The 25431-nt window shown below is 48.9% G+C and overlaps 1 protein-coding gene across 1 annotated transcript in view; it reads right to left on the reverse strand.

Moving 5' to 3' along the window:
* PLXND1 (plexin D1) overlaps window positions 1-25431 on the reverse strand; it is a 90992-nt gene that overhangs the window by 14112 nt on the left and 51449 nt on the right. The window contains exons 17-29 of the mRNA XM_064519257.1: window positions 23512-23602; window positions 22843-23118; window positions 21779-21928; window positions 17288-17402; window positions 16417-16524; window positions 15590-15702; window positions 14202-14309; window positions 13084-13214; window positions 12190-12388; window positions 5143-5289; window positions 2912-3068; window positions 1531-1634; window positions 98-161 (exon numbers count right to left, since the gene is read on the reverse strand). Coding sequence (XP_064375327.1) covers window positions 98-161; window positions 1531-1634; window positions 2912-3068; window positions 5143-5289; window positions 12190-12388; window positions 13084-13214; window positions 14202-14309; window positions 15590-15702; window positions 16417-16524; window positions 17288-17402; window positions 21779-21928; window positions 22843-23118; window positions 23512-23602 — 1763 coding nt within the window. The remainder of the gene's footprint in view (window positions 1-97; window positions 162-1530; window positions 1635-2911; window positions 3069-5142; window positions 5290-12189; window positions 12389-13083; window positions 13215-14201; window positions 14310-15589; window positions 15703-16416; window positions 16525-17287; window positions 17403-21778; window positions 21929-22842; window positions 23119-23511; window positions 23603-25431) is intronic.

The following is a 25431-nucleotide window of genomic DNA, read 5'->3' on the forward strand; positions in this document are numbered from 1 at the left end:
CCACCACACAGAGGTGACCCTGAGTCTCCCCAACCCCTGCTGAAATAAGTGTTTCTGCCTGGCCACCAGCAACAGGGAAAGCGAAGCGAGTTATTACCTCTGCTCAGTGTGGTATCCTTCTTATCCAACAAGCTCATAGCCAGTGATGCCCCTTCAGGGATCTGCAGATGAAGGGAACAGTAAAACATGGCGACGTCAATGACGGACTGGGCGTACAGGGAGCAGAAGCGGCTCTGTCGCTGCAGCAGCAGCCCCGTGACTGTGCGGTCGGGTCTAGCTAGGCCGGACAAGCTGCCACGGCCCAGACGGTGACCTGTCTCGCAAGGAGGTATGCCCAGCGCCAGGGACCACAAAGACAGGGCGGGATGTGCTAGTCATCTCTCCCTAGTCCCTGGGAGAGCGGGTAACACCACCGGCTTAAAGAAAGGCACAGCTTAGACCAGCTTGCTGCTCAGGGCCCGCTGAGTGTGGTTCCTCATGTGAGGGACCTCATGGCGACTTCCAGAGGGACGTCCCGGGCAGGGGCACCAGGAGGAAGAGCCTGGGACCCCAGAGACTGCAGTGCCATTGCTTACCCTGCCGCCCACACCCTGTGCGACTGCCATGCTCTGCCTCTGTTCCCCGGCTTGCAAACTGCTAATAATAGCACTGGCCTGCTTGGAAAGGGGCTTTTGGGTGCAAATACGAGATTGTGAGATTCTCAAATACTATGGGAATCAGGCAAGGATTGCAGAGAAATTTGTGGTAGGTTGACACTAGAGTATCGAAAGAAAACCAATAGTTATGCTGTATAGATGCTGTTTTGCCTTTTATTGAAAAGGAAGAAAGAAGCTAAATGTAGCCCAAAAACTAACTGGGATAGGTACCGTCTTTTTATTCTGCATATCTGGCTCTCAGGACAACAGGGCACTGTGCCAACGAAAGGGCTCTGAGGCACTGCTTTATACAAATAATAATATCAGTAAGTACTCAGCTCCATTTTTGGTTGTCCATGCACTGTCACAGAGCAGTGAGGATTACACTCTCATGACTACCAGGGAATGTGGAAATCAAATAAAAACTTCTGGTTTTATTTAATTTTAAACAAAAATCAGACAAGGAAACAATCTGACTCCCCACATTTGGCCCACGTCTTTGGCCTCAGCTCCTTGACAGCATCCCCAGCGGCTGCTCTCAGGGCAGTCAATGACAACTTCGTCAGTGCTTTTAGCAGGAGTGGGGATCAAGAGCAGTGTGATACTAATCAGCCAAGCTGGTGGCCACGGGGAATAGGAGCCTTTTTTCCCCCCTCTTGCTGTTGTCAGGAATAACTTGTTTTGCATGAAGAGTGTTTAATTAGTTTCACTGTGTTGCAATATTAACGAGCTTCTCGCCAGGGCAGATGTCTATTCCCCAGAAGCTCTCACGGAGCTATGGCAACCTCCCCGCTTGTTTCTGAGAATCCTGTTTTTGGAAGGGGAATTGCGGCTCACCCCGAGGCCAGGTGGGGTCCAAGGAAGCAAAGTTTTCCTGCCGCGCTTGCAGGTTTACCTTGTAATGGGCTAGTGTGTTGAGTTTCTTCCTGCCGTCCTCCACCACCGAGGTATCATCCAGGTCCCGGAGGATGTAGCTATTGGTGCTTGTGGCAAACCACTCTAAACACAAGAGAAGGGAGAAAGTGAAAATCCAGCCTGAATAAGGCACGTGCAGTTGGGCCTGAGGCCTCTTGTTCTGGAGGCCCCACGCCGCACAGCTCACCGGGCTGCAGAGCCCTCCTTCGCAGGCCCCTGGGGCTCTGCGTGCCGGGAAGCTGAAGCAGATGCTTTCCAACGGCCTGCAGTAGAAACACTTCCAGGGTTAACGCTAGAAGCAGGGGTTTCCTGGACTAGGGCTGGACTGGATGGAGCTGGAAGAGGTGACGACGGTCTCTGCTCAGAGGGACACGGCAGGAGCACACGTCTCGCTTCATCCCTCTCCCACCTTGCCTCTGTGCTGCGGGCTGTCTGACCCGCCCCGGCAGAGCACCAGGGACTGCTGTGGGCGAGGCAACCGAGCGGCAACGCGAGGAACCGCCAAAGGCCACTGCCTGCTGCCGAGCGGGGAAGGGCCCGTGGCGCGCCTGCGACGCGAAGGCACCGCGTGGGCACCGGCTCGGCAGGGGCACGGCGCTGCCGCTTGCTGCCTGTATTTTCCTGTGGAAACACCTTCTGGCACCGATTATATTGATTTTCATCCCTGGGGACTACCTCCGCCAGCCGGGGCGTGTCTCCACGGCCCACCAAGGACCACGGAGGAGCAGCCGTCAGCGCGGGCACCGGCACCCTCGGGCATCCCCCGGCCCGACACAAGGGGCACCTCCAAGCTCTGCCAGGGCGGTACACGGAGCCGATGAGGCGGCCACAGAAACAAGGTAGAGCCTAGAGAGGCAGTCTGAAGGCGATTTTCTCTTCCCAGCATGGGGCTTGGAGTCTTCTTAACTTTTAGGAGAAAGAGCTGGCTTCCGGGTAAATAAATGACAACTCTGAATCCATAGCCAGAGAGAAGTCCATGGGCTCTTTCAGAACTACTTATTGAGGGATATGCATTAACTTGCCATATGCAGGCTCAAGGGTATTTCAGAGGATGACATCCTCTTTGGGGGTTAGTATCACAGGCTTTGAAGGGTGTAAACCCAAGCATCTCTCTGCTTAAGCTGGACTTTCCAAAGGTTTCCTTCCAGTAACGTGGTTCCCTACAGCACCCTGCCCATCAGGATCTGGTCCTGTCCCTCCTTCCCAGAGACCATTCCCAGGAAAAGGCTGTCCTGGGGCCTGCCCTCTCACCAGGGCTGCTTCACCCAGTGCCCTCTGACACCCACGAAGAGCTACCGTGCAGCGTGCACTGCTTCACCTCAGATACAAGAACCTGCCTATCTAACGAATCCGGTCCTTACCAAGATCGACGTCTTCTACCCTTGGCCACTGGGAATACGGGACGTTCTTGCAAAAGGCCTCCAGAATCTTCTCTTTCACTTGACTGAGCGTGTCTGTGTCCATGGCCCTAACGCTCAAGGAATCCATCCCACAGCCTTGGAAAGAGACGTTGAGGTTCTGTGGGGAGAGGCTGAGTTAAGCACAAGGTGGGAATGATTTGCCACGGTCTGCTGGCTCCCAGGGACGGGCAGCGGCTGAAGGGCATGCACAGCTCTCATTGGTACGTTCTAGGCCTTGTGCTGCTGGAAATCATGCTGAACAAATGCGTTCATCTGAGTTTTATTGCTAGGGAAAGGCACTGATTTATAGCCCTTGGAGACTGAAGGCCCCCGTTTATTCACAGAGCTAGGAGAGCGCAGGGAGCAACGCTGCAACCTTCTCTCATGCTGCCTTGCTAATGGGCCTTAGCCCTGACGTGCAGAGACCACCTCCGAGGGCGGGGGAAAGTTCAGTCTCCGTGACCCAGTCATGTCCTCACCTCCTTGGCTCCAACTGGTGACTAATGCGATAGTCGGTGCTCATTGCTTTGCCTTTCCCTGGTGCAACAGGCTGAATTCCTTTGTTTAAACGAGCTTTAAACACACCGCGTATCAGACCTGGTGCAATACGGGAGGTAACTAACCGGCTGGGCAGTTAGCTGCGGGAGGCTTCAGGCTGCCACGAGCAGACAGCTGCAGTTCAAACCTCAGCGATGCCCAATTTTTACTGCAGTCACAGCAGAGAGCTGCAGGGCAGTAAGAGCGACTCCATTCCTACCAAGAGCCTCCTCCACTCCTCTGGGAGCTGCTACCCCATCAGTCAGGTGAGGAGCAATGCAGGGCCCAGGTATCTCCTCCTCTCACCAGCTGCGCAGACCCAAATGCCACAAGCACAGCTTTTCCCTCCCACCCCCGGGGTCTTCATTCTGAAACAGCCCAAACTCTGCCTCCTGCATTTGTCCTCCCCTTCCTTGGGTGCAACGAATCTCAGGGTAAGACTTTGCGCCTTCATTTATTTGTGAGTGAAACTGGGATCCTGAAATCATCAAACTACCTGACTTGCAAGCCCAGATCAGGAAACTGTGCAGATTCCGACCATCGCTTCTGCATAAACACAGTTGCCTCTTAGAAGGAAACCTGGTGAATGTGCGATTGACCCCTGGGAGCCCATAGGGTCCTTTGCAAATACCACTTTTAAGTATCAGCAAGAAGGATACACAACCAGCATCCCTGGTAACAAGAACTATGTCAATGCAGACACGAAGTCTAATTTTCTTCATAGCATTAAATGAAGGTGATTTTTCACAGAGTACAATGTGCAGATGGTTTTTTAAAGCAGAGGTTCAGTCACCAGCAACTTGGGGAATTGCTGGTGAGTTAGCACTAACCCTGCAGTTGCTCTCCTTCCTGCAACATACCCTGTACACGCTTCTACTTCTCTTCTTGCAAAGAAGTAGGAAGCAGCTGCACTTCCCCTACTCGGACTTATGAAGTTACCATTTCTGCCAAGAAAGCTAACACTTTGCGCCCTGCTGCTAACCCCCCTTGGTCTGTGCTGTGAATTTACAGGTCAGTTGGTAACAGGAATATGCAGAGGATGTGGAGCTCGAACCTGCTCTGAGTTACCAGGATGCACATCTGGGGCAGCCCGCTGATTTCAATGAAGCTGCTCCAGATTAATGCCAGGTAATTGAAAGCAGAATTTGACCCAAGCTCTGGAAAGGTGTCTGCTGAATTCTGTGCCAGACCCTGAAGGGAACAAAGTCCTTCCCATGTACAACCTTAGTCTGTCCTATTCCCACAGGCGGCATTTTGCAGACTGGCTTTTCAGCACCATTCCTGTGACACCCTGTACAAAGCCTTCACACCAGAACTCCAGGTTTTCACTCATAACGAAGACGCAGATTTGCCAGGAATTGTAAACCTGTTGCTTTAACTCACTCAGTATTGCACAACGAACTTACTTATCTCCCTCTACTCCTAAACCGAGCTGCTTAGGTGACGCACCAAAGGACGGCTGCGGTAACAAGCGCAGTCATTAGCAGCTTTGTTGGAAGACGTCGCGAGTGTAGGTGTTGGCAAGGTGCCTGCACAGGTGCTTGTTTAATTTATGTGGTTATCACAACTGCAGAGGCACCAAATCATCTGCTCGCAGAGCCACCGCGCCTGGCTTATGGTAACGGTCAGCGCCCTGGGGCAGAAGCATCACTCACCCGCGGCTTTGCCTCGATGTTCTCCCTCAGGAGCCACTCCTCGTTGAGGGTGTACCTGGCTTTCCCGGTGATGGCATCGATGGAGCCTTTGTTGATTTGCTGTTTGATAGCACAGATCAACAGGAAGAACGGCTCTCCAACCGTCTCCTGGGGAGGAGGAAAGAAAATCAAGTAAGTAAACAGGGATCGGTGCTGGCAATGCCTTCCAGCTGCGTGGCTGCGGCAGACTTTGCAGAAATACAGGGGGCAAATGAAAGCTGCAATGTGCCCCTCCACCCTGCGGAGCAGGACCGACCCGCGCCGGGCGCTGGAAACCTCTGGGGAGTGCTTAGTGCCATCGGCTCCCCAAACTCCCCTCAGCACCTCCCTGAGGCTGCTCGGACACGTTTAGACTCACGGCAACGTGACAGTTCAGACAAGAAAGGGAAGAGGCCACTCTATGTGGCAATGACCACGGGCGATTTTTGGGGAGGGTGAGCTGCGCTTGTTGGCATCATCAAAACCTGCCCAATCCCTGTAGCAAGTACTGCAGGAGCATGAATTACCACGAGCAGGTTACACCGGCGTTTCCTCACGGCAGAGTGCTTGGGCACAGCCTCAGCAGGTAGGGACATATGCGTCGCTGTGCTGCGTGGGTGCACGCATGATGCTCAGCAAAATGTAAATGTGCATTAATTTACACATGAAGTTATACATGAACGTCAGGGAGAATCTGGCATCCTCCAATGCAGAGATGTTTCTTGCAGTTTGGCAGAGCATATACTGTATAATATACTGCATTCAGCAGGACAGGAACGAGACTAACTTGCACAAACACCCAGGTCTACAGAGGTATTTGGGTGCCTAACTTTCTAATGAAGGTATCAGCTGAACTTCTCTTTCTGCTGCCTGGTGTACCGCCGAAATCCATGGAAGCGAGGCTGCTGGGCACGGCCGTGGATCTGGGTCCTAGCAGTCACACTTCTCATACCACACTGGAGTCCTGATCACAGCAAAGCAGAAAGGACCAACCAAGCCGTTCCCAAGCAACGGCAAGCACACCATTTAACTCCTTGTATTTATCAAGCTGCGTCTTATAGCAGGGAGGTGAATTGTGACACTACTGTAATAAAAATAAAATAACAGAGACCAGCTATTTGTGATGCAGTTCAGCTACGTGGAGCTACACCAGATTTCTGATTCACTTATATCTGCTGCGCTGATTGCTAGTAAAACATTAAGCTATTTTCTTAAGAAACTTTTCAGTACTGAAGTACATTCCATTCTCCCTAACGTTCATGTGTAATTTCCTTCAAATGAGGCAAGTGTAAGTTATTGCACATTTATGTATTTTTTGAGCATCACACACATCCCTGCACAAACATCTCTGCCATCTGAAATCCTACTCAAGACAACAGATATCGAATGATTTTGATATTTCTCAGCTAGGAGCTGCTAAATCCTGTTCAATCTGCTTCTTAATTAAGACTTGGTGATTCTTTTATTCTAATTGCCTTATAATTGCTAAAGCAATTAGTTTGATGTCAGTTTTGATCCGGCTGCATTCAGCGCAATTGACATTAAGACACTAAAGCACGGCTGTAGGTGGGCATGTACCATCTGCACCGTGGTGCACATGTTTAATCTTCCAAGGGCAACTTTCCTTACGAACACAAGAAATAGAAAGAAATATAAGAATGTTATTTGGGCCTTCTGCTGGAGTTTAATGACTTCCTGCAATGTTCCTTCTGAGCAAGCAACATAAAATAGGCTCAACAGCAGAACGGTTGGTACTGGAAATGGAAAAAGGCCTAATTTCCAGAAAGCGGAGAAACAAGTGAAGGCGTGCTCTGGGGATTAGAAGCTGAGGATCATGAGAGCTGAGAAAAAGTCAGAGACATAAAGAAAAGTTGGTTTCTGAGAAAGGCAAGACTAGGAGAGATCAGGCAAGGGATTACACTGACACCAAGACATGCCCAGATTGCACTACCTGCTTTCACTGCAACGTGATGCGAATTGTGGAGCATTGCCAAGTTAATCCTATGCAAGGAGGGCTTACAAATCCTAATTATGACTCTGCTGTGAACGGAAACTTCATGCTGCACGCATTCAAACATATAGCAGGGACAAATCCAACTGCTAAATTCAGCACCAGATTTGGAAACCTGCCGTCCCGTCCCTCATTCGAAAGTTCTGATGCTGCCTGGATCCTGGATATGGATTCGACCGGCAGGAAGAAGCTGGTGGACTGTGACCTGTGACAAAGCTGCCCCAAAGGAACACTAAAAGCCTCAGTGAGTCCTGCTGATACAGGAGCTCTTTATTGCTTGAAGCCAACACGTACCGTACGGGCCGAGACTGATCACGTGGCACCTTCCCGTGCATGTGAACATACAGCGGGAAAGGCAAAGGGGCAGAAACCAGTGAAATGGGTATTTCCTACCCTGCTGCAGTGTAAATGAACACGATCTATCCTCAAGAATTGCTGCACAGGAAATAAACCACAGTGCTCAGCCTGCTAGATACTATTTTTGTTTGTCTTTCTGGCTTTCAAATTCAGAAACCGTGGGATGTTGTGGAAATCTGCAAAAGTGCTAATCAGACAGTGAATTTCAAAGAGAGGAAAGGAGGGCTGGCAAGCAGGGACTACAGATAAAATGGTAAACTTGGAGACCTCAAGTATTGTTCAGAAAACTCATCTGGAAACAAATCAAAACTGTCTTTGGACTTGGCTAGATGGGAGAAAGGAAGTTTAACTCGAAGAGATTAGTGCTGATTCAGGAGAAAAATTACTTAAAAAAAACACATTCTGGGGCCTATTTTCCGCCAATTGTGAGTGTATTTTAACGAGACTTCATTTTAATTTTTGACTGAACTGTTATGGGCTCTTAAAGCTACGCAGGGCACTGAAATAACTTTAAAGTAATGGAAAGCACAGTTCAGGCTGGCATCATTTGAACTGCTTCATGTATGAGGAGTGTGGGAGGGTTTGATTTTTATATGCTTGGGAAAAAAAAGATTTAGAGCACAGACTGGATTCACATGTTGCTGCCCTATTAACAAGGCTGACAAGTCATTAGCGATGTTCTCCCAGGAGCACGTTAGAGCCATTTCCAGAATGACTTGGTGAGGCTGGGGAGGGAAAGGAACAGAAAGCAGCTGCTTATCCCAAGCGCCTGCTAATTTTGGGATGAGCTTCTATTTGCCTAATGTGAAGAACCAAGACTTAGCTCCATCTCCCTTGCAAAACTTTGGGAAGTTTGCACCCAGATCTAAATGCTGTATTGCAGATCCATTTTGTTTGCCTTTCTTTATTTTCATTTAATTATCAGCCCCTCCATCCAGTTAGGGCTTGGGCACAATGGTACTAAGACATCATACAGGGAAGGCTTTTTTTTTTCCCCAGCGTTTCCAGTCTAAGCAGTAGCAGAAAGTACTGATATGGATCGTTTCATCTATGATTCCTACTCTGCTCTGCAGAAACAGAGGTTTGCATCATTTGTGTGAATGCTGCATATTTTCAAATACTTCCCTGATTCCAACCCCAAACAGAAAGCTTCCTGAAGTTTCTTCATCCTGTCTCCTGAAAACCCAGCGCCAAACCTCGCCCCGTCAGAGCGGTAACCCCGTTGCCTTCAGGTGCCCTGCACGTGTTCAGACCACGGGTGACTGTGGCCTGCCACTCTCTTCCAGTTGAAGACAGCTCCTTCAAATCATTTTCCCCCAAAACACAAATGGAAGGACTGTTAGGCAGAGTATTAATACGAAACAAATGTTTCAAGCATGTAGCGCTGACTTACAAGGGAAAATACAAGCACTTGGAATTTTTCCACTGCACAACGGCAGGGACCTTTGTAGCAGCTGTTTCAAATAGACATTGTGATTAATGGGGATAATTCAAGAACGAAAACCAGACCCATCGTCACACGTCTGACAGCCCAGTGCTACAGGCAGGCGGGTAACCTCTTTTTTTTAACCAAGAAATGCCTCTCTGAAGGCAACAGGGTTTGATCCAAAGGAAAAAAAGGCACATGGGAGCCATTTGACTATCACTAGTATTTAAATCACAGCCCCGAGCTAAAATCAGCCTGTGTGTAAGGAGGTGCTGTTTGTTTGACTTCAAGTTTGCTTTGCATCCATTCATACCAAAATGCAATGCCGGGAGCATTGCGGCTATGCTCGGGCTGCTTATGGGGCACGGAGACCCCCCTGTCCTTTTGCACAATTGAGGCTAACGTCTGTTTGGAGCCCTCTTCTCCACTGACGGTCAAAAAGACCTCTCCGGATATTTCTGTCTTATCCATTCTCTTCTTCCTTCATATTGCAGCAGGCAACAGTTTCTCCTCTGATTATGTCTCCTACCTTCATTGCAAAGCATATTAGGAAAGGGTGATGTGAAAGTGTCTGGGAAATCAAAACTTTATTGCACTCTATTGATGGATGTTTGCTTTTCAGAGACGGGAAGTAGGCTGTGGTGGAAAGCAGAACAATGGTCTTTATTTTCATAGCTTCAGGCTGACCACACAACGCAAGCAGTGGAACGAATACCCAAGCGAACGACGTTAGCCTGTCCTGAAAATCCATCTACCTCTCAAAAGTGTTTTCGGTCTGTTCTGAGCTGAGCAGCGCTGCACCGGGGCCAGCGAGGGTGAGCGGGGAGCCCTGCCCGGCCACCCCCGGGTCTAGAGCCGCAGCCCGGGCATGGGGGGGCTGCGAGGGGACGACAGAGATGACAGATTTTGCTCACAGCCGGTGCCTACCCTTAGCGGGGCCATTCAGTCTGGGAGATGGCTTTATTATAAAAATAGTATTAATTTTTAAAAATTGATCAAAACCACAGCACAAAGGGGCTCTGAGAAAGGGACAGGATCCACAGTTGCTCAGGTGGGTGAGGCTGCAACTGGAGCAAGACCGCTCTCGGCCGAGGCATCCGAGGCGTTTCAGAAAGATGCCGAGCTGGGGGGCTCCGCGGCCAGCACCGCTGCGTCCCGCGCGAGATTCGGCACTGGGGTCCCAGCCGCTCCGGACTAAGGGCAGGAGCAAGCGGCCAGGGCAGGAGCAAGCGGCCAGGGCAGGGCGGCTGGAGGCAAGGTCCCCGCTGCCCGGCGGTCAGAGCTCAGCCGAAGGCGGGGGGCCGCCGGGCACCTTTGCTCGTACATAAAAACGAGGAGGCCTGATGGCACCAGCGGTGCGTCGTGCTCTGCCTCCTCTCCACGAAACGTCCCAGGCCGTGGGGAGGGAAGGCGCAGAGCCGGCTGGGGAGACGGTGTCGCTGCCGTCCAGCCTGAGCCCTCCCGCCTCAGCTCCCCTCTACCTGCAGGCCTGTTCCAAGCTGCTGCCGCTGGCCCACTCCCCGGGGCTCGCAGCATTAAAGCGCTATCGCAGTCCTCCTTCGGAGCCAGCTTCTATTTATAACATCTGTCTTTTATCTTCCCCTCTGGCGGAACGAGGCCAGGAGAGAGGGGAACAAACAAACCAGCTCCACGGTTTACATTAGCGTTTATGAATCACAAGCTGCGGCTCGCTTTCCCCGACTGCCCAAGGCAGCTCCTCGACGCGGGACGCGGGACGGAGCCGTCGCTTCGCCGCCGGCCTCGGGCGCAGGCCGGGGGGCTACGTGAGCAGCACCGCCAGCCCGGCCAGCCGCCGCGCAGCAGCCCTCTCCCCGCCCGGCCCGCGGGCGCGATGCCGGCGGACAGGAGGAGCGCTGGAGCTCGGGAGCTATTTGAGCGCTACGGCCACTGTTAACAAACTTGGACGTTTGACAAAGCTAAAGGCCCACGTGATAAAACTTTCCTCTTTTTTTTTTTTTTCCCCTCTGAGAAAGCCTTCTTGCACAATGTCCATTTTTAGCAGAAAATGAAGTTGGATCAGATGCCTCACATGTGGTCTCCTCTCTCCAGAAGGAGAGATCAGCACTTTTTCTCCCTAATGGTTTAACTACAGGCACAAAATCTAGAGATTAAAAAAAAATTCAGTAATTCACTCGCTTCTGCTCTTACAACTGGATAGCTGTGCTCTACTGGCACAGCCATCCTTATTCTTCCCTGCGACTTTCCTTTCATTCCACTAGCTAATTATACGAGCTAAAATAAAGGATTAAGAACTATAAAACCACAGGGCTTAGGACAAAAGTGATCATCAGCTGGGATCAGAAAACATTATGATATGTATGGGGACAATACAGTATTGCTTCTGTGGCTGTAACAAATACTTTGCAAAAAGATTTTTTAAAAAGCCTTTTCTAGGCACTCCTCTACGGGTATAATAGGGTGTTCTCCAATTAACTGTTGTGGAATCAATTATGTTATTGCTCAATTCTTCTGGGAAATTCCAACCAGAATTGGCAAATGCTGGAGATAAAGGACTGAGCAGATGGACTGCTGATGTGCTCTGAGATGCCAAATATATTCTGTTTAGGTTAGAGTAGGAAGATAGTCAGGCTTCCGAGATAAAGTCCCTGCCTCTCTTGCTAAGACTTGTCTGATCGGCTTGGAACCATAAAGACACTTTCGGTGCGAGAATCCCCACATACAAATGAACAAGGACAACAGAATAGTGCTCCTACCCTGTGCACTGTGATTCCGTCTTAATAGCCTGTGCTCTTGCATTCAAAACAGAAAAAGCTGAACTGTCTGACAACCATCAGTAAGGCTATGCAAGCTTGTCAGGGAAAACAACAAATAACTGGAACGCTTTCCAAAACCTCAAACCACTTTAGTTATCGTTTTTTAATTCCCTGATGGCTCTCTTCTCAAACATGGTAACAAATGGAAAGAATATAGTTCTGTTAATGCTCTGGCCTTATAAAATGCAAGCCATACCAGAAAGCCTGTGGTAAACTCTGATCTCACCAAATCCCCACACAGAAGTGGAAAAGCAACCAAACTTAAGGTTGCTCTTTCACACTTGAACATTTCAATCTGTTGGAGTTTGTCGATCGTTAGTTAAAAGGCAACCGGCAACGCTCGCAGATATTTTGGTCCTCAGCTGACCCATGAGTCCCTCATTACACTTGAATGCGGTCTAGAACTCACACCTAGAATAGCACTGATCTGGTTCTCTTACTCTGAGATAGCTGTACATGCAGATGGACATCCAGTTGGTGAGCATCTTCTCCACTACTGATTCAGTTCTCCTCAGCATCAGCTTGGGGTTTTTGGAAGCTGAAGCATCTATTAGATCCACCAAGAGGTCCTTCATGATGCTGGTGTAATACTCCAGTTTCCCATGCAATGCAATAGTAAGCAGGGAGGCCAGGTTACACCTGAAAAAGAAAGTGCATGACTCGAGGACTGATCCCAAGACTAAGCCACCAACTGGCACAAAAAATATTAACACAAGGGCAGTATTTCAGACAATTTTCATGAGCCTTCTCAATGGAGTTAAATTTCAAACCGTCTTTCAGTCCAGCTGCTGGACTGCAGTTGGCTTGTACTGGTAAACAGTTTAGGGACACAAACACTGCAAGAGGGAATTATCTATTGTACTTTTTGGAGCTCTTCAGGATAATGGAAAAGGTTTTCAGGCAATCCACTTCTAATAGGGAAGCGGGAGGCCAGTGTAACTCAGCCTTCAACAAAAACGCATGACCCCAGAGATGGACTGGATTGCTCAGTGGTTAGGAATAAATCAGAGTCTCTTCCAGCTGCCAGGTCTTTGGCTCAAGTTTAGCCTAGGTGAACAACAGCTTACAGCCACAGGCCTATGGAAAATGTGTTGGCAGGTCTCAGTTAACGTGCTGGGTAGGACAGGCGATACGCTCAGTAGCTCCCTGGTCGGCAGCCTCAGCAAGCAGTGGGAAGCACGTGGGCTCGGGGCCGTCTCCCCACATGATCAAGTGGCAGCGGCAGTCTGAGCTGCCGTCAGGCTGGCACGGACGTCTGCCATGGCCCACGTGCACACCACGCAGAAGGGCTGGTTGCCAGTGCTGCTGTGTATATGGTCTTCGGAAGCTCCTACCTGTCTCTAACAGCAAAGTCTTTCTGTTGCTCAAGAGCATGGACAAACACAATGAGAAAGTGCTTGTTGTTGAGCAAGGTGGAGAACAGCGAGATTCCTTCTTCCATGTTGGGTCTGCAGCTTTCAGGAATCTACAGAAAAATTTGGAAAGCAGAGTGAGAAAAGCACTGTTTGTTGCTTTCCCCCAGCCTTCATCCCACCTGACTGTAAGGATGTTCCCACTGAACACAGATACAGTCCTGAAGATCCCCTTACTCCCTCCTATTTGAAACGAGTCAGCAGTGTGCTTTTGCGGCAAAGATGCCAACTGCATACTGAGCTGTATTAGAGTCAGCAGAGCCAGCAGGTCAATGGAGGAGATTATTCCTCTCCATTTGGCACTTGCGAGACTCCATGTGGGGTACTGTGTCCAGTTTTGGGCTCCCCAGTACAAGATGGACACTGACAAACTGGAGCAAGTGCACCGGAGGGCTGCTAAAACAATTAGGGGGCTGGAGAACTTGACGTACCAGGAGAACCTGAGAAAGCTGGGCTTGTTCAGCCTGAAAAAGAGGTGGTGAAGGGGAGATCTTATTGCAGTCTCCCCAGAGAGGCTGTGGCATTTCCATTCTTGGAGATACTTGAAACTCCACTGGACAAGGGCCTGATTACAGTTGGAACTGCTTTAGGCAAGGGGTTGGACTAGATGAACTCCAGAGCTCCACTCCAACCTAAATTACTCTTTGACTCTATGATTCCCACCTCCCTGTCCACATGAAACCTAGCTCTGGGACAGTAAGAGCTTTTACTGAACTCCTGCTTGGGAGGAATCTCTGTCAAGCTTATTTATGATGAGCTGCATATGGGACTGAAATGACATACAGTGTGGTACACCTACAAAGAAAAAACCACAGTGAAACTGGGGAGGATCTCATGGCAGAGATCCTTCAAGTGAGAGCAGAATTTCACAGATCTATCTTCTCTCGTCAGCAAAAGCTGATCTAGTGCTGGTATGAGTTAAATGTTTCACGTGATCAAGCATTCCCCATGCACCACAAGGAAATACATGACACTGTCAACACGTAAGAGTATGGTTAGTAACTGTTAAAGAACATTTGTTTTGTTAATAGATTACTCACTTTCCATTCCCCCACCAGGAGCGGATGAGTTTCTTGGACCTGGGACCCCACCTGGGAGCTGAGCTGCTGGGAAGGCAGAACGTAGCACTCCTCGTAGAGCGAGGAACACTGCAACAAGAGCGAGGCATCAGGAGAGAGCGGGTGAGCGAGACCAGAGCCCTTCTCATTTGCCGTACACCGCAAGGGAGTAAGATGGAGAGAAGTGTCATCAGGACTGACGACCACCCATTATGAAGAAATGCATTGGAATGCTTTATGAAGCCTTTAAACACTTTGCAAGAGCCTCTTGAATGAACAAACACCACAGGAATGGGGGGAGCCAGATGCCTTAGCAGACACAAGGCTGTTAGAGTAGGAGACTGCAAATAGACTAATTTGACAGTTAGAAGATCCTAGAAGAGAAGGCATTAAAGAAGAGTAAGTCAAAATAGAGGACTACTGGGTGTTTTAACATATGTAACTTTTGGAACAGATGGGAAAAATGTTTAAATCTCTAACATTCATATAGCAGCCTGAATCTTAAAGAGTCTAGTTTGCAGATATATGGAGATCGGATAACTTAAAAATCTGGGTAATAATTACTAATGAAACACTCTGCAGTCATAAATCATCATCTCACTCCTCACCACTGAAATGCAACTGCCTCAGGGGTGAAATATAGCTGCTGTTAACAGTGCACGGCACCACGGCAGAGCCGTGCTGACGCGAATTATGGAACTGTCATGTCTAGGGCAGTCCTGGAGGAGGGCTCTGGGCAGACACGCCGGGACTCTGCGTCCTAGAGCCTCTCACTGGTGACACCGTGGACCCAATCTTGGACAGGCAGCAAAGACGAGAAGACCCAGAGCTGAGTGAGAACTGGCGATGCAGCTGGAAAACCTAGGGAGCATGCTGACTTACACCAAAAAGCCACCTTTCCCTGAGCACTGGTGGGAGGTACCATCTTACAGCCTCAGCTTCGTCCAAACAGACCGCTGGGTACGACTGGAACGCTAGGGGAGAAGTGGAATTCCCTAGCAGGGGAGAACTGGATTTCCCTAGCATTTTCTTCCTATGTGAGAGACAGCACCTTTAGAAGGGGGTATCCAAAGGCATCGAACCAGGGAGCTAGTACGAGTCTGACCCCACAAATGGAGTCTCATTTGTTTTTTTCCCTCTGCAAAGCTCCTATCACATTCTAACCAAGCCCGACCTTATTTCACACCCGAAGAGCTGTGGCTCCAGTACTGATGATAATTAAGACTGAAATACATGACAACCAGATATATAACAGGGGAATGATTTTGTTACACTGTAATGACCCTTTAGAAGAGGGAAAGTAGAGACCTGATTTGGTTAGGAAGGGATTGGGAGTGATTAGGTGCCTGTGAAATGCCTTATTGTCTTACTTTGGGGAAGAATGTCCGGGTGACAAAGTGCTTGTATTCCAGGAACGGGATCCCTTGGCTGCGGTTTAGCTCCTTGGTCAGGTCTGTCATGTCTGTCTGCAGCTCAGCAAAACCTTAGGCAAAGAGACCCACAGATGGTAAAAGCTCTGATAATCTACCAGCTGAGTCAGTCAGCAGGCAGGCTGGCACTGAAAAATATTGGATGTCTCGTCTCTGCCTCCTCCAGCCTTTTCCCTTGAGTGAGCTGAAGCACAGTTTTCTCAAGGAGCAGCAGATTACATTCAGGGTTTAACTGCCAGCACTATACATCACATCCTGTAGCTCTTACAGAGAAAAAATCTTCATTGCCGCCAGGATACCAGTCCTGCAGAGCCTGGCTCTGGAGGAGGAGAACTTCAGCGTATATTGCAGAGATTCACGTACTAAGACGACAGCAAATGTGGATGCTTGAAATGCTTCTCCAGTTGTTCTAGCAGGAGTGCATTGCAATTTTTGTTGCACCCATTAACAAAGCATGTTATAAATCAGCGTGGCTTTCGAGCAATCCTTTGTCTCAGCCAAGAGTCATTAACTCCAGGACAGGGAAACCAGTGGCACTGAAGATAAGTGGCTTGCCCAGGTCAGGCAGCAAGACAGTGGCAGAGCCACACGTCCAGCCGCTGAGCCTCATTCACAGACCCTGCTGAAACACAAAGGCAATGACAAAAACCCAGGCTAAGCTCCCGTTCCTTTAAACACTCCTATAAAGCAGGAGGCAAACTGCTTCAATCCTGTTATTCTGACATCTCCCTCGTAATCCTGGCTCTGTCAGCAGCACAGTGACTTACCTTTGCGGATCTCCTCTCGGATCTGGGACTCCATTTCTTCCATCTGGAGCAAAGTTTTCTGCCAGTAACGCTCTGCTCTACGGCTCTTTGTGCAAAACACAAAGAGTGCTGGAAAAGAGAGACAGATCAAGCCTTTCGGAGCAGATCATTTGGAGCAGCTGAAGCTCGGATCACAGCGCTCATCTGGGTGGAACTGCTGACACGGGTACAGAAAGCTAAATTCAGTGTTGGTTTAACACCTATGACAACACTGGTATCTGACCAGGCAGCTGTGGACTATCTGTACATAAGTCAAACCAGCTGGAATTTAATGATCATATTGTAACTGTCATCTTCAATTTAGGTCTGGGCTGTAAAATACTCAACTCAACTGTATATTGATACATTCCAGCTGATTAATGAATACAGATTTAAAGAGGTTTACCACCTGTGTTACGGTGTCCATGTCTGATAGCCTTTCCACACCTCCAGAAATATGTTTCTGATGACCAGTGGGGCATTTAAGAAATAGTACGCATAATAACTTTTATTAAAAATAAATTAAATCCTTATTAGAAACACCTCATTTGCTGTGAACGGATGGTCGTCTTGCTGCACAGTGATTCTGGGCACGTGATGAAAAGACACACTAGCCAGAGGATACAGGTGTGCTGTACAGCATCTAATGAGGTTAGCAAACTCCTGCGGTGTCTGGTCCAAATCCGTAACAACGGACGCTTATTCTGTTCTTTAAGCTCTTTGCTAGGCGCCTGCCACTGGCTACTGCTGAAGACAGGGCCTTGGGCTAGAGGGACCGTTGGATCTGCATCTCTCCACATGCAGTGAGAAGAGTCTCAGCAAGACCTGGGAACTCAGCTTTCTATTCCCTTACCTACAACAGAGAGGACCAGCAAGATGCTGCAGATGACAATGGAGACGATGATTGCAGTCTCTCCTCCCCCGAGGTGCAGCATGGCGATTGTGTGGTTGAACTTTCCAACCTGGATCTAGAGGAGGACAAGGGAGGAGGAAAACCAACAGCTCAGCAGCTAGTTATCGAACAGCGTGGCACCTGAGCAGAAAGGGACAAAGGGGAAGTGCTCGGCAGCCATGGGGTCCTGCGCCCGAGATGCAGGCTGACCGCGCTGGCTCGGCACCTTCAGGCTTCAGGAGGGGAGGTCAGACTGTGCTTATCACTGCCAGGCCTGGGGGGACTGTGTCGAAATGGCCCAATTCCCTTCTTGTATATATTCATGGAAAACAGAAGCAAGTGCAGTGGAGTCACAACAGCCTAAAATAACACGATGGACGCCCAGGACTCTCATGACCTCCCAAAGACGTCACAGGAGACTTTCTAGCTGCTCAGAACTGCTCAGTTTTCTCCGCTGCAGCTCTCGGAGCAGAGGTATGCAAATCAGCTCCCTTCAGAATGAAAAAGCAGCCCCAAGCATGCTCAAGCGCTGTGCTAATTGCGTATGGGGGCAGAATCCACCGAGCCAGCCTCAAACCCTGTCTTAAAGAACACACCGTAAAGCACTGAACTGCCTGTACTGCTCTTACTAGAAAACCACTTCTGCTAATCATCCAACTTGGACAGGCCTTTTAATGGCTTTTTAATCCTGGCTTCACTCTCTTTTCTTCTCCAAAAGCAGAACTACCACCATTCAGGGAAAGAAGGGTAAATAAACTTGAAAGACTTTGAAATAAAAATAAAGTAAGGGAATAAAAATAAATAATTGCTCGTCTCTGGGCACATTATTATCTTGTGGTTAAAGCACTGGACTGGGTGTCAGGAGGTGCTGGCTCTGCTCCCCACTCGTACTTCTTGTGACACCAAGCACAAACCGCTTGAACTCAGTGTTCCAGTCTCCTGATCACCATGGAGGAGGAGGCAAACACACATCACAGGCAGGTTGATAAGTTTACTCATCACTGTTTATAAAAGGCTCTCTACGCCTCTGAGATGAAAGGGTTCAATAACATCATCTGATAAGGAAAACGCATGACCACACCTAAATCTTTCACTTCTGGAAATGTGAGTTTTACTTCTCTAAAGGAATGAGAAGCAAGAGAAACTTGAACAAAAAAATGAAATGAGGTTGGGAAGAAAGGGAATAATCTTATGAATCCATCTGTATCATGTAATGTCTCCAGGAGAGATACAAATTATGCATTAAATTACAGATAATTCCAAGCAGCTGGGCTAAAGTAGCAGTGAGCGGCATTCGTTCAGGCATCTAAAGAGAAAAGATGGGCTGGAGGGCACAAGCTTCCTTCCCGTACTGCCTGTGACTGCCTGCTATCATGCACGGAGGCCATCGTCATTCCACACCACATAAGCCAGCAAGAGGAATGGCACAAGCAGTGCCTTCCCACCTTACCCACGGCACGAAACATCACGTCGCGCACAGCTCCATGACCTTGGGGAAACGTAATTCCTACACTGCAGAGCAACTGGTGAGGGTACTCACCGTGCCTGACTTAAAGCATCTAAATAAGTGCGGATGGTATTCTTTCTATACTATTCTCTCCGTAGGTGACAGGGAGGACTGCCCTTCCAGGGGACAATTCAGAGGGCTTTAATTAGCGGTCATGAAAACCTTCAGTGCCTCTAACCATCAATGCTGGACTACACAATTAGGCTTCCACTCCTGTAATCCATAATTTGGCCTTTTACCTGCCCTTTAAATGGCCCCTGGCACTGGCAATGTCTCTGGTGGTATCTGCAAGCAGTACCCCATGGCAGGAGCTTTGGCACCGCGCTGTGGGCTGCAGAATCGGCTAATCCCTGCTGGGCTGGCAGGGAACGGCCAGCTGGTCCTGCAAGCCAGGATGGAGGCAGAGGCCAGGACACCCAAAGACACGTGTGCAAAACTTCCACACCCAGCTGCGTGGAGATTCGCTTCCATGTGAATATCTGCGGACGTTAATTTTGCACTCAGTATAAACCATCCTACCTAACCTCAAGATTTTTGTGCATTTTCTCTGAAAAGCCATCATGAGGCAAGTCCTGGCTGTGTTTTGGGTCATACTTTCTTGACTAACTCAACCCTTCCCATTTTCCAGAAGAGAAATCGCATGATCACTGTTTAATGCAGTGTTTAAATGACTTGGTCATGAACAAAAATGGTTTGAAGGCCTTGGGAAACCTCTCTTTTTCATTTGGACAGATCTATTCAGCACAGCTTTTACCAGCAGAATTGATTAGGCTCTGGGTTAAACGGCAACACTTCCCGGCTCCGCCACGTGGTGGGGATGCAGGGACTGGACAGGGCGGGAGGACAGACCTCCACTTCTGGGAAGACCCGTCCTCCCACGGGGACGGACGAAGGCGGTGTCTATGCCAGCACCCCAGCTTGGATCCCCGGCGCAGTCCTGATCCGCCTGCTTCCCGCAGCCTGGGTTACAGGATGGAGCGGTCATGGCGTCTCCCAGGATGCTAACTGGATTCTGCTGGGATTAAACTACACCAAAATTAAGCTCCAACTCAACTAATGTACTCCCACAGGAGCCACTATGGAGTAATCCCCAGGACACACACACACAGAAGTGAGATCTTCAGCACCGCTTGTTTCGCTCTACCGACTGGCTCCTACCGCACCGCGCTACTTGCTAATGGAGACGTAGTCCACGACAGCTTTACAGAGCAGACACACTCAGAATCACTGTCAGAATTAAGATCTACGGTGGGACACGTTTTAAAGGGGTATTTTCCTTTGCTCTCCTCACCGCAGACCTAAGCTCTACCATTTAAACAACAAACTGGGCAGTCGCAACAACAAACAGTTCAGCTATCCGAAAGGAAGAAGTCACACAAGTGACAGAACAGATGTGATTTCTGCAGGCCCCAATAACTGTTAGTAACGGAAATTAGTTAGTGCCCATTGCATAAGTCTGGCCCAATGTTACAAAAGCTATTAAGAGTATATTCCAAAGACAGCTGTTGCCTATGAAACAGCCAGCAGGCAATAACTCAAACCGCATATGAAGGTTAATAAGTGCATACACATATGAATGCAAGTTGATTATTTAGCTACACTCCCAATACCTACGTGTTACCTTAGTGCTGTGCATCAACCTCTTGTTTTCTAGGGAACTACTAGGGCATTACCCTGAATGTTTTATATCAAATCCAAACTAGCAAACTCATAAATTCTTTTTTTCCCCCCAAAGGGATTTCCCTGTTTTTCAGTTCCCACTGAAACCAAAATTACCCTGTTTAAAATTTCCATTAAAATTACTTGGGAAATTCTGCTACTTCTGCATTTCCTTGTTTGCAGTTTGCAACAGAATTTCATGCACAACAGACCACAACCAGTAAACTGGACAACTCTGTTGGTGGAACTGATGGCACATCTTTGTGCTTTCTTTCTAGGCAGCGTGAGTCCACAGATTCTTCAAATCCCTCTGCACCCCTTCTCCTCCCTGCCCAAGCCACAGACTCCTGCTAATTCAGTATTAACACATCTCCTGGAAGAAAACTCAGCTGGGATGGAGGCTGCAAGTTCTCAGACCATGGAGACGGAAGCATTTTCTCTCCAAGTATGAAGAGCCATGACCACATCCCTAAGTAGCAATGGGCTGCATATGAAAGAAATTGAGGGCAAGAAAAACAGTACGTCAAGCTTTCGGGGGGTGGGATGGACACGGCACAGTAACAGAATACTGTGAATTTTGCAAATGCATAAAGATGAAAGTAGTTGTGAGGCCAAGCACGACAGCCCGGAAGACTAAATTCTTCACAGTGGCAGAATGGTAGCCGCTGGGAAGCAACAGTATGAACTTTCCAGTCCTCTGTCGTCCTCTTAGTCTCCCCATATTGCAGGGACCCTCCTCTAGTCATTTATTAAGGCTTATTAAGGTTTGTGTCTTCATGTCTACTTGTAGCTCTTCTGCTGACAACAAGAGGACTGACTGGCTGAAAAGTGGTGGAAATCCCCACACTCATCTCACAAGGGCCAGAAAGAAAATTACTGCAAGTGATGAAAAATCACATGCCTGGGATTTTACACTGCCTTACTAGAACTGACAAAATCTCCCCCTCACAACTTACAAAGCCAACCAGTTCTCAAGTTAACTCAGCAGGAACAACTCAGCATTCAGCTGCCTGTGCCTCATGATTCAGAGCGCGGCAGCCCCTCTCCCCAGCTTAGGACAGCCTTGGTGGTGACTACAGCCACATCTCACTCATGCAGCAGCCTTGGGGACGGCTGTAAGCACAGCATATTTTGTCCGCCCCTCTGTCTGTAAGGCTGTGTCTCCCTGGCAGCTCATGACTCCACGGCCCTGCTTGTGCATACAACTGACTCCTTTGCATGCCAGGTTTGCAACAAGAATCCCTTCTGCCCTGCAAACTTGGAGCCTGAAGGCTTCCAGGACTTACCGTCACAGGTAACTGTCTTTCCGAGGTGCTCAGCGACTCGTTGACCGAACAGTGAATGACTTTATCGGAAACAATCTGGATCTCGCACGAGATAAGGCCAATTTTCACTTGGTACTCATTGCTTTCCAGGCCTAGGTTGTCAGGCTCTTTCTAATGACAAAAATAAAATCAGGATGTCAGTCTTTAAAGTAGCTATCTGATTCACACTGGATTTTCCTGCTTTATTTTCCATATCCCCTGCTGTCTTTCAGATCTGGGAACACTCTCCATCTGCAAGAACATTTTTCCAGCCTTCCACAGGAAACCCAGAATTGGGTCAGTCCCCATTTTCCTGTTACCCATTCCTCACTCAGCATGGGGCATAGAAGAAACAAGCCCCTCATGGAACCTGTAAAAATCTGTTTTTGATCTGCCTTGGCTGTGCACCACCGATAAGGATCTGAGAGCCCACCTGGGAGTGAGGAAGGATGTACAGCAGAAGGGATAGGTAGAGGTTGGGACTGCAGAGCCTGAGAAAGGGGGAGTGTGTTTCTGAGGCACATTGCAACCAGCAAGGATATCCTGCAATGAACAATAACCTTTGAATTAGCCTTGTGCATTGTCTGAACTGCTGTACCTCGACTTCCTTGTTAACTGAACTGAATCGGTAGCCAAAAGAAAAGAATGCATGACTTTTCTCTGCTGGAATAAATATCTATTGTTGGGACCTCCTGGCTTACCTGCTTGATTTCAGGCCAGTGCATTATCATTCTTTATCACATGTCCTATATTTTATCCAGCTCCTTGCTATTACATCCTTCAAATATAGCCCTCTGTCCTCATGCCTCACAGGGCAACATTAGGTCAAGCTGTATCCCCCGATCGAAGGCACGAGGTGCAGCAGAGCAAGAGAACAAGCTCTCTGCCCTTGTGAGAGCTCTGGTCCTCCCATCCAGACTGTCTCCTTTCCCTCTACTGCGTTTATGAGACAGCCACTGTATGACTATTTAGGACTGAAAAGCATCCCAGGAAGGACCAGGTAACACCCCGGAAGCTTAGCACAGCTGTGAATGTCAACCTCTTACATGTATAACCAGAGTTAAGGGCTCGCCAGGATGGTGCTTGATCCATTTCTCCTTCTTGGCTGTGAAGAACTGGGGGTCGGCATAGTACTCCAGGCTGAACTTGCTGATGTGCGGGGCCTCCTCCGGGTACATCTCCTCATCAAGAGCCGGACGGTCATCCGCGTAGAGGCGACCATTGAGATAGAAGTCCACAGGCGCCGGCTTGCTCCCCGTAGTGATGTTGGAGGCAGCTGGAGAAGGGCAGGTAATCACAGTGTCGGTGTGAACCTTACAACTCTGAAAGCAGGAGAGAGCATGCACATCAAAAAAGATGAACCCAAGTCTCATCTGTGCATCAACAAACTGCCTGAGCAACCCCAAGGCTTTGATCAGCCTCAGATAGGGTGGCTTTGCTTCCTCTGTGATTGATAGGCATCTGGTGTGCTGATCACCCAGCCAGGCACCATTAAGCATCAGGCACACTGATAGCACTAAAAACATCATTACTGCGTGGGAATAGATTAGGCCTGTCACTCTGCTGGGCTCGGGATCACAACACTTTCATCCCTGCTCCCAGCCCCATCTGCAACACAGGCTAAGGCCTCAGCTTTTACCCTCCAAACGTCCTCAGGTATCGGGCACGCGGCCCTGCTCTTAAGCTATGGAGCGGTATCAAGCAGGGTCACTCACCGTTTGCTCTCTGCCGATGCCACGTACCACCATCGACACATTCTGTACCAGTTCAAAGCCTCGTCCCTCCAGGGTGATGATTCTGCCCCCACTTTAAACAGAAGGGAAGACAAAAGAGGTGGTTGGAGCGGAGGTGCCTTAACACCTCCTCACAGAACGGTGAAGCGCAAGGGCTGGGTCTGGCCTGCTTCTTCCCAGGACAGTTTCCGAGATGTTCAAGCAGCAAATATAACCCAACAGCCAAAGGCTTCCTCTTACTTGCCACGAGCATCCGTAATGCTGCTGAGGTGCTAGGGAAAGCATCCGCCTTGCTCCCTCTCCCCAGAGCAGTGCCTGCCTCTGGGCTGGGGCAGGAGGGTGAGCAGAGCAGGCTGCCCAGGCCTCTGCCAGCCTAACACATTACTTTTCAACCAGGCAAAGCAAGGGCAAGGAGATAAGTTCCCTTCCTCTGCCCCACAGGGAACGGCCAAGAGCTTCGAGTCTCGGAAAGAGAAAAGACCCTGTGAAGTTGACATGGATCCTGCACCTCCCAGACACTTCTGATTTAGACCAAGATGAGGAAGTTGTTTTGTTTTGGATCTGTTGCCTGGGGAATTTGAAATATGGGCCTCTCAATGTGCAATCAAAGACAGTAACGAAAGGGCCCTGATGAACGCAGTGCTGCTGGGGAGAGCAAGGGGCGGAGAACAGAAACAGCCTGTCTGCTCTGGACAGCAAAAGCTACACCCTGCATTTACTTTCCCCTTCCCCCATTTCATGTTCTACCTGTTTCAGGAGTATTTTTCAGGGAACAGTCAAGATTTATAAATCCTATTTTCTAAAGACCACATTATACTCAATGACTTTGGGTCCAAGGCCCTAAGAGTCAGGTTCTCTGAAACCTCTTACAGCGCCATAGCTCTTATTATGTTGTTGTGATCCAAGTTTCCAAGTAAGAACTTGTCACATCTGCAGAATAGTTTAGAACTTCTGTTTTAAACTATATTCTTACTTACACTGATCATTTTAGCAGTATCATAAGACAAATCAGCACCAGCTGATTTTTTAAACGAGCTGTTGACTCTCCATGGTCAACACTGCAGCAACATGCTGGAGCAGACAGAAAACACAAGCAGCCCCATGATAACAAATCCAGTGTACACAACACAGGCAAGCAGCTTGAAGAAAGAGACTGCTGTCATTCTCAGTGGTCTGAAATTTGGAAAGTGATATAAATATTAAGAAAGCAGATTAAGGTGACTGAGAAATACCCTGCTGGTTTCCCTTGTGGATATGGGTAGTGACATTATGCCACTGTCTTTTTGTATTTAGGTATCACTCTTGACATTCAGCATAGTTTGCAAGCCTGCTAGAAGCTGAGATTGACTGGATGACTGTTGTGTTTGGTATTAGCTTTCCCACAGCCTGTATCTTTGGCTTTGCATTTGGGAATGCTGAGACGCAGCTTTGCTTCAATGGGATCAGGCTGTCAGAGCCTGCTGTACGCTCACTCCCCGAGTGGGCTGCTTTCACAGCAATCCTGGAGGCAAAGGCACTGGATTCTCAGATTTCCTCGTCAGTCTTGGGTTTTCCAGACTCCACAGCCGAGGAAGGTGGGTTTTCACCAAGATATCCAAAGGAAAAGGAGCCTGCAAGCTCCATGGAGAGAAATGAAATTAAAAGCAACACGCTTTAAAAATGAAATGTGGTGGCCTCAGGGCCTGCTGAAATCCAAAATTACAAATCTCAGCTTATCCTCCAGCAGTTTTATTGCCAAGAAAAGTCCTCAGGGTCTCATAGAGGCCCCCTCTCTGAACCTCCCTAAAGCACCTACCAGGTGTAGACAGACAGTACAATTATCACGACTGACTTTTTTCCATGTCCTAAATGCACTGAAACGAGCTACAGCCAGTCCTGGTGTGCAAGACTTCCACTCCAGTG

The sequence above is a fragment of the Dromaius novaehollandiae genome, chromosome 12, assembly GCF_036370855.1.
Source record: "Dromaius novaehollandiae isolate bDroNov1 chromosome 12, bDroNov1.hap1, whole genome shotgun sequence".
In the NCBI taxonomy this organism is placed as follows: Eukaryota; Metazoa; Chordata; class Aves; order Casuariiformes; family Dromaiidae; genus Dromaius; species Dromaius novaehollandiae.